The sequence below is a fragment of the Beta vulgaris genome, chromosome 7 (assembly GCF_026745355.1).
Source record: "Beta vulgaris subsp. vulgaris cultivar EL10 chromosome 7, EL10.2, whole genome shotgun sequence".
NCBI classification, from domain to species: Eukaryota; Viridiplantae; Streptophyta; class Magnoliopsida; order Caryophyllales; family Amaranthaceae; genus Beta; species Beta vulgaris.
In genome coordinates, this window is record NC_079208.1 from 47,633,077 (window position 1) to 47,642,209 (window position 9,133).

The 9,133-nt window shown below is 35.9% G+C and overlaps 2 protein-coding genes across 2 annotated transcripts; one reads left to right on the plus strand and one right to left on the minus strand.

The window, feature by feature from the left end:
- Window positions 1–1,966: 1,966 nt before the first annotated feature.
- Window positions 1,967–4,096, plus strand: LOC104908597 (uncharacterized). Its single transcript, XM_010697721.1, has 3 exons — window positions 1,967–3,244; window positions 3,340–3,519; window positions 3,788–4,096. The coding sequence occupies exons 1-3, from the start codon at window positions 1,967–1,969 to the stop codon at window positions 4,094–4,096; spliced, it is 1,767 nt and encodes a 588-aa protein (XP_010696023.1).
- A 231-nt stretch (window positions 4,097–4,327) lies between these two features.
- LOC104908596 (uncharacterized) lies at window positions 4,328–6,750 on the minus strand. The gene is made up of 3 exons (XM_010697719.2): window positions 5,317–6,750; window positions 4,784–5,272; window positions 4,328–4,621 (listed from the first exon to the last, which is right to left on the minus strand). The coding sequence occupies exons 1-3, from the start codon at window positions 6,748–6,750 to the stop codon at window positions 4,328–4,330; spliced, it is 2,217 nt and encodes a 738-aa protein (XP_010696021.2).
- Window positions 6,751–9,133: the final 2,383 nt, after the last annotated feature.

Consider the following 9,133-nt stretch of genomic DNA (forward strand, 5'->3'; position numbering starts at 1 on the left):
TTTCTGAAAAAAGAAAGAAACGGATTATCTTAAAAAGGCGGCGGTACGGACAACAGATAATTGTATAAATAAGGTTTAGTCATCACTCATCAGTTATACAACAACTTCATTCTTTCAACGACAAAATTCAACGGCAAAACAAGAACGACAAAACAAGAAACTAAACAAGAAACTTCATTTCTAGGTAAATATGTTTCCTTAATCTCCTTTCTTATAATGTTGTTCGTTATTTAGTTTTGTTTTATGCAAGTGAGAAGTTAAATAGATGCTTAGTTAATAAAGATGTCGTATACTGTTGTTTCTAGAAAGGTAGGTTGATCGAACTATTATTGTTAGGAATATAAAAGATAAGATTGTAAAAGATAGAATTAGGAATAGGTTGTTATTCCTAATAGGACGCTAGACTAGGTTGTGTGTATATATATATATATATATATATATATATATAATATAATATATATATATATATATTGATCTCTATTATATAAGGGAAGAGAGGAGCAATGGTGTCCTCTTTTGAAATGCCTATTTTGCCCTCCTTCCCATTCTAAATTACAAATTCAGTTACAAATCAAAAGGGGCTGCAAACAAAAATACCAAAAATATAATTATAACAATCTCTCACAAGTCAACTAAAATCATAAAATTGACTTGAAATCAAAGTGTCCACTTTCTTTACAATTTATGAAGTATTGTACTTAATTCAAAAATCAACTAAAAAATTATAATATTAGAAATCATAAATAAATTCAATAAAATTTCTATTTTGTTCATAAAATTTAACTTTGAAAAGTAAAAAAAAAAACAAAAAGAATGGTGAGACACTTAAGTGACATAAACTAAACCAATCAAATTTTGCAACTAAAAACAATTAAACTTTGTATGTATAATGTTCAAAATTTGACTCTTATGCCGAAGAAAATCGAATTTCTGTTTCGAAAAAAATTCAAGCACGCATCGCGTGCAAAAAATTGTAGTTTGATAATGAAAAGGGACGAGAACATTAACGTAAATTTAACATGGTATCAAGAGCCAAACCTGAGAAATACCCTCTCCCACGAACCAAACTCGATCAATAAGATCGAAGAAGAAAAAAAAAAAACAAAAACAACCGAACCCAGAAAACACACAACAGCCAATCGACATTTTCGATCTCCAGCCAGAAACACAGAACCTGATTTTCTCGAATTTTTTTTTAGGCCAAACTGCCGACCCAGACCTGCATACAAACACTGAATCTGTGTTTTTTTTCTCACCTGCTGTTTCGGTACACAGACGCACCCCACCACCAGATTTTTTTTTTCTTCGAATTTTTTTTCGGAAAACAGACGACCCCATATCCTGCATCATGACGGATCGGTGAATACTGAATCACTCCCTTTGCAGTTAGATTTTTTACTTCCTAATGCTGTTCAAACATTATTACATTCAGTAATGAAGATATAAGTTAATATGTTATTATGAATTTATGATATGATCAAATTATGCTAGTCAGTGAATATAGAATTGAAGTAAAGATTGTGACTGAATGAGAATAATAATGGAACTTTATCATGTAACTTTATACGTGATGCATGGAAGATAATAATGGTAGGGTTTACTGTCGTTAATTTTGCAACTAATAAACATTCTTGAATGAGAGTAATTAATGTTCTGATTTTTTTATGTACATTCTTGAATCTTGATGGCCTTTTACATGTATTATTATCTTTATATGAAAGATTAATTAGTTCATGTATCATTCAACTAATATCTTTTGCTACAATCTAATACTCGTACTTAACTCGTGTTAATATAGATGCTAAGGTTTGGTTGTGTGTGTCCATGGCATCATCTCTAACAATGCATTTTGTTTCTCCTCACTTCCGTGAAAGATTACTTTGTTTACGTCTAATATGAGTAGTTCGATTATATAGAATGATAATCTTTATTCTTAAATAATGATGCAGATAAACTGAAAGAAAAGATGGTGGATCGGATTTCAAAATTGCCAAATGAAATCATCCACATTATTCTATCACTTCTTCCAATCAAAGAGGCTGCTCGAACACGCACTTTTTCTAGAGCCTGGGAAAATAAATACCGCAATTCACACGAATATTTCAGAACTGTGCATTACGATCATCACTCATATGCATTGGAAAAACTGCTTAATATGGAAGGTAGTCAACAAGAGCCAACAATTCAAGAAATAAGGGACAATTTCATGGATTATGCATCTAATGACTTGCTCCGAAAAATTCACGAACAGACTCCAGTGCTAGAATTAGTATTCAATGTAGCTGTAATTGGCTCTGAATTTGATGGTGTTAATAAGTTTATGGAGTTGATTCAAGGAGCTAAGGTTGAGGAGCTGAGATTGTTTGTGCAATCACAAGACTTTCATCTATTACGAGGTTTCTTCGAGGCAGATATATGTTATGACTTTCCCTACTCATTTTTACTGTGTTCCATATGGTTGAGATATCTTTATGTAGAGGGATGCAAATTCATGGCTAATTTATCTATAAGAGAAGCAACGCTTATCATGGAGGTGGACAAGTTTTCTTCTCTGCGAAAGCTGTGTCTAGTTTATGCTCTGTTGCCGCACCAAACAGCATTAGACAACATAGCCTGTTGTTGCCCAGAACTTGAATATATTTGGTTTAGCGGTTGCAGTGTTTGGTTTATAACCCTTAATCTCTCAAGTTTTCCTAAGCTTAAGAGAGCTTCTATGTTAGGTGCTCAGGATGACGCCCTCCGATATGTTGGCATTAGAGAGACTAACCTTGAGGAATTTGTTTGTACTATAGTTGGTTTGGAGTGTTTGATCAGTCTGCCTGCTTGTCGTAATATCAAGAAGCTCGTGCTTCATCGATGCTCAGTAAACGAGCCTGATCTGTTAGAAGACCTTACTTATTTTCCACTTCTTGAGGAAGTAGATTTTCAAGAACTGACCGATCATTTTTATACGATCAAAGCAGCAAATTCTCATATGAGGAATTTCGTACATATTGGCACAGGCTATGAGGAGCTTTATTTTGACTGTCCAAATCTTAAGACGTTTGATTACTTTTGCAGGGACCATACACTCCCTTGGTGGATTTCACTTTACTTACCAATTGATATAGATCATGTTTACTTCTCTTTCATCGTGATGTATAAACGTACCCCGCTGTGGTTCATCTGCTTGAGGAGGTTTGTCAAACAGATACAAGGATTCAATAATAATGTTTATCTACACATTATGGTTTCAGTCGATATGGTGGGTACTCGATTTCTTAATTAACTTTTGCAGATCATGTGCTTAATATACAATTAAGTTATTCACTTGTGTGTAATTTGTTTACTTTTTGCAAGGATGAGTTTTATCTTGATGCATTTGGAGAGAATTGCCAACCCAACGATATTAACATAGAAGTAGAGATTCTATATAACACACGCACACAAACTGCAGCAGTTGTTGATGTGGATGGCCTGATGTGGAGCACTCTTCCGTCTTATTTACATTTAGGCGGTTATTGTCACGACTTCGTGGAGGTACTCCCATAAATCCCATATATAGATCATACACCTGCTTTTTAGTTTTTAGATTATGCACACAATTTCAGTAAGTTCTAATTATTGTATTGGCATGTAAACTAAATTGACAATGCATTAAGATTATGTGTGACTTGTATGGAATGTAATTATCAACTAGTGCTTAATCCCTAATGTATTTCTACTTTCCATGTTGAAACATCTATTATGGCATAAACACATTGAGTGATGACTAGTAGTAAAATAAGTATCCCCCTTTGATATGCAGGACTTGTGTCAAAGATTAGACCAGATATTCTCAAGAGAATACTGTTATTATTGTAACCAGAAGCTATGCTCTATGTATTGGTGGCATAACATAAGAGATTTCGAAGTAACTCACAGGAATGTGGACATGAAGCATAATTTGGCCGCTTTGGTGAATATGTCCACAGAAAATCTTCCATCTGTATCTGATGATCGTATTGATCGTCTACCGATTTGTTTCGAATTTGAGTGGTACACTGATGAAGAGACCATAGTAGAGTATTTGCTTGCTCAGTTGCCAGGATTCATTTCTGATGAGGAAGAAGAATGATATAAATTGGTGGAGTTCTAGTCTACTCAAAAGTTTATTTGTCTGCATGTTACTAATTAATCCTATCAATACTGAATAGCTATAGGTGATTCTTATTGCTGAAGTTGTACATACCCTAGCAATCAGAATGTAGTATCTTTTCCCTTGTTTTGTTTCTTCTAATAATCTAGAATCACTTAGCTTGTCATGTCATCCTTTTTTTTTTTTGAGGGGAAACAAGTAGTGCATTAATTAATCCAGGGACAAAACGTCCATCAGTACATAAGGAGACACAACACTAGGACAATGAAATTCCCATCGTTGTTCATAACCAAAAGGCACTACTTTGGTAAGGTGATGAGCTACAGCATTCCCATCCCGCCTTACATGCGAAAAATGAATAACATTAAACCACGAACAAAGACTGACAATATCACCAAGAATAGCGTCCAAATCCGAGTGAAACAAAGCTGCCGAGGATAAGCGAGATACAAGCACCTGGGCATCTGATTCAATAATCACCTCCTTCAACCCATGTTGCTTCGCCTAAAGAACAACCATGAATATTGCTTTGGCCTCAGCTACATCGGGTGGCCACCACGCCCTGGTTCTGCGGACAGCCGAGAAAAGAACGTCCCCCTTGATATCGCGGGCCACCGCACCCAAACCAACCCACCCCTCATCACTCAAGGAAGCATCCACATTTACCTTCACCAACCCACCTGGAGGAGCACACCATTTGTTAGGACTAGGCGTGGCATGCTTTCGAGAGCCTACGTAGATACGGTCCGCATAGGAGGCATGTTCCTCAGCGTGTCGAGCAACTCGCTGAGCAATCACTTCGAGAGGTGTGCGAGTATTCTCGAAAACGAACTTGTTCCTTTCACTCCATAAGTTCCACGCGAGGAAGCAACCGCGCTGCACCAACTTTGCGTCCAACTCGCCCCAGCTAACCAGAAGCTCACAGAAATCAGTGTCCTCTCCATCACCCAACATCGCCGCACATCCACAATCCACCCAGATTTGTCTAACCCGCACACAACCCATCAACGCATGAAAGGCAGTTTCATCACTACTGCGGCACCAAGGACAAGGCGCTTCCTCAATGATGTGGCGAGCTTTAAGAGCAGCACGTACAGGTAAGGAATGGGTACACAATCGCCACATGAAATGTCGAGCCTTTGGAGAAATCTCAAGCTTCCACAAATTCACCCAAGCCAAGTGAAAGTCATCTAGATTACCCCCTTACCCAACATGTAGGCTGTTTTAACAGTATATCGACCGTCCTTCGAATATGCCCACATAAAGCCATCACTACCACATCTACTGCTAAGGGGGATCGAAAATATACAATGTTGGTCCCTCTCATTAAAATTTTGTTCAATCACATCACAACGCCATTCCATCCTTGCATAATCAATGAGGTCCCCTACCACCTTCAGATTCTCACACCTATCACTTTCAATAAACCTCCCCTTGTCATCACCCACCCAAGGATCCTGCCATATGTCGATATTCTGCCCATTTCCCACTCTACACATAAGAACTTCCTTCACCAAACTCTTCGCACTCCAGATACTTCTCCAGGAAAAGCTATTCGAGTGTCCTAATCGTGCTTCCAACACATTCCCATGGGGGTAATATTTCGCACTAAAAACCCGACTAAGAAGGGAGTTTTTATGCTGAACTAGCCTCCACACTTGTCTCCCCAAGAGAGCATCATTAAAGACCTCCAGATCCTTGAATCCCAAACCCCCCAGGCACTTGGGTTTGCACAATTTATCCCAACTCAACCAGTGCATCTTCCTCTCATCTCCACTACCACCCCACCAGAAACGGGCCATGGCCGATTTAAACTCATGAATGATGGCAACAGGGAATTTATATACTCCCATAAGGTATGTAGGAATGGCTTGAATAACAGCTTTGATCAAAACTTCCTTCCCTGCTCGCGACAATAGTTTCTCCTTCCAACCCCTCAACTTTTTCCACATGCGATCTAGCAAACCGCGAAACAACATTTTCTTAGATCTCCCGCAAATGGTAGGGATGCCAGGATACTTCTGGTGCTTTTCCACTTTTTTCATCTGAAGAAGATTAATCAACTCCTCTTGTCTCTCTCTACAAACTCCCCCACTGAAAGACACTTCCGACTTGTCATAATTAATTTTCTGCCCGGATGCTTGTTCATATTGGTTGAGAATATCAACTATTGTTAAGCATTCCTGTCGAGTGGCTCTAGTAAAGAGTAAGCTGTCATCTACAAACAACAAATGAGAGATTTCTGGACCATTCCTGCTAGCTTTTGCACCGTGGAGAAGCCTAGCATCAACTTTTTGCTGGATCATCTGAGAAAACGCATCAGCTACTAAGATGAATAAGAAAGGAGACAAAGGATCCCCTTGTCTCAAACCCCTAGCAGGGGCAACAGAACCGCATATTCGTCCATTGATGATGAAAGAATATGACACAGTAGATACACATTTCATCACCAGGTTCACCCATCTACCATCAAAACCCATAGTCAGAAGAAGTTTGCGAAGAAAACCCCATTCAACCCGGTCATATGCCTTGCTCATGTCTAGTTTCATTGCCATAAGACCTGTTTTACTTTTATTGCGCTGTTTCATAGAGTGAAATAATTCCAAGGCTATCAGAGAGTTATCTATAATCATTCTTCCTGGCACAAAGGCACTCTGGTTCTCCGTCACAATTGCAGGGAGAATATTCTTTAATCTGACAACTATAGCTTTTGAAGCTATTTTGTATAATACATTACACAGACTAATTGGCCTAAACTCAGATACAGTAGTAGGCGATTTGACTTTAGGAATGAGAGTAATATTAGTACAATTAATATCATTTGTTCCGTTTGGATTTGTGTATGATAAGTTCAGTTGGGTAAAACTGATAAAGTAGCAAGAACATTGGGGTCTTAGTTTGGATCTGCTGGACTATTCAATTGCTTGATTTCTTGTATGCATAATATTGATGTCCATTATATATGTTATTCTTGTCTTGCTGGGATTGACGTTTCATAGTAAAAAAATGTACGTCTGTCTCGTGATACATGTTGTCACTTGAAGGCCAAGGGGGTTTTACTTGTGTGGTCATGAGTTGATACTATGGGTTGGGATAGCAATTTCCTTGGTCATACACACTTGACACTTCCTTGAATTGGTCATTCACTAGGATTTGCAAATTCCTTGTCACTCACACTTCATAGGCCTTGTAAATTCCATATGACAACCAAACAATTAGTTGGTGCAATCTGTAGGAAGTTAAGGGATGTATTTTTCAGTACTCTATTATGTACTTGTCAATTATAGAGATTAATACAATAATTAATTATAATTTGTAAAAAGTGAATGTCATCTAGTTTAGTTGGTAAAGACTAATCTTATTGAGTGGACAAAATGGTACCTAAGACTTATTCTGAATCATTCTACATCATTGCGCTTAGTTACTTTCTAACACCAAAAAAAATTAAAACTTGTGTAATTACCAACCGTTGATGGTAAGCAACAGAAAGAGTAGATGTTATATTTACGACCCCGTTTAGATGATTATTTTCGGTTAAGGATCACTCGTATTCTATGATCTCAAAAATGATCGGGTAGTGTACTAAAATTATTTTCTTTTAGTCTTTTAAAAAAAGAATTTAGGTAGTGGTCTTGAATTGATACTTGAAACCATGGTTGGGAGCACCACTTTGGATTTCAAGGATTTTCTTAATCTTGTTACTGTTTGGCCTGGCTATCTCTACTTGCTCGCCTCTAGATGTATGGATTCATCCTTTGACTTCAGGTATGATAGGAAAATCAAGGCCTTAGGAAATAATCTGACACCATGAAAGTAATTGATTCCTTCAATCATTCCTAAAGCAATATAACTCGCCTAGTTTACAAGATTACTTAGATTTCTATTATATAAAGGAAGAGGAAGGGGACATTTAAAATGGTGAACCCTTTTATACCCTTAAATAATAAAAAATAAATTTATCATCTTTTAACATTATACCCTCAATTAACAAAATATTTACATCATCCTTGATTTATTGGTTTTCAAAAATAGAAGAAAAATATACAATTTATTTTATGAATAATTTTTCGTATATATAATTACGCAATTGACCTTTTGTTTCTTTCGCACGCATCGCCTACATATAGGACAAGTTACAAATAATTACAAGAATATTCACATAATATTCTAGAATGCAATTGTAACCTTGGTTCTTCCGCGTATAATCCTCTTTTGGTAACTATATATATATATATATATATATATATATATATATATATATATATATATATATAATGCATAAGAAAGTTTATGTGCAAAAAGAATAATAATTTGTGTATCAGGTTCAATCGTTGAATGTTAATAAAGTGGAACAGTTTGATTTATATTATAGAGATTACCGAATAATAATCAACATTTAGGTTTAAGTTTTTAATTTTTCTTCTGATTGTGTCAATCAGGTTATATTGTCAATTTAATTTTTATTAGTTCTTTTTACACATATGTAAGAAGAGGAAATCATTCTCCTTAATTTAATATTTAATTGAAATTTCAATTTCAATTTCATTGTTAACTTGTTTAATATATATGACAAGTAGAAAGAAGAAAATATTATTTAATATATATGAGAATTTAAATTCATTAAGGATATATCATAATTTTTGTAAGCGGATACCATCTCCCCCCCCCCCCCCCCCAAAACCAATATAATAGAGATTAGTAAATTTAGAGCTAGCAATTAGGTTGGGTTGGATCAGGTTTGTGTTCGGGTCGAAAATAAATGGGTCAAGAACCTCTCAACTCAAAACTAACCTATTTAGTAAACAGGTTGAAAAGCTCAACCTTGACCCGACCTATTTAATAAATGTAACCAATTAATTCGAAATTATTAATATACTAAAAAATAATTAATTTCTTAAAAAGCTAAATGAGCAAATTCACTATTGAAAGTACGCATATTTAGAGTTTCTTAAAATAATTATGACCTATTTTCACGATAGGTTATTTTTTTAACCAAATTTTAGATTTATCAATGTA

Excerpts from the sequence above, each read along its gene's own strand:
- LOC104908596 (XM_010697719.2), bottom strand. The coding sequence starts at position 6,750 with ATGATTATAGATAACTCTCTGATAGCCTTGGAATTATTTCACTCTATG. Across the intron at positions 5,273-5,316 it reads CCTACATGTTGGGTAAGGGG|CTTGAGATTTCTCCAAAGGC; the intron begins GTAATCTAGATG and ends AATTTGTGGAAG. Across the intron at positions 4,622-4,783 it reads CTCCAGGTGGGTTGGTGAAG|GCGAAGCAACATGGGTTGAA; the intron begins GTAAATGTGGAT and ends GTTGTTCTTTAG.
- LOC104908597 (XM_010697721.1), top strand. The coding sequence starts at position 1,967 with ATGGTGGATCGGATTTCAAAATTGCCAAATGAAATCATCCACATTATT. Across the intron at positions 3,245-3,339 it reads TTATGGTTTCAGTCGATATG|GATGAGTTTTATCTTGATGC; the intron begins GTGGGTACTCGA and ends ACTTTTTGCAAG. Across the intron at positions 3,520-3,787 it reads ATTGTCACGACTTCGTGGAG|GACTTGTGTCAAAGATTAGA; the intron begins GTACTCCCATAA and ends TTTGATATGCAG.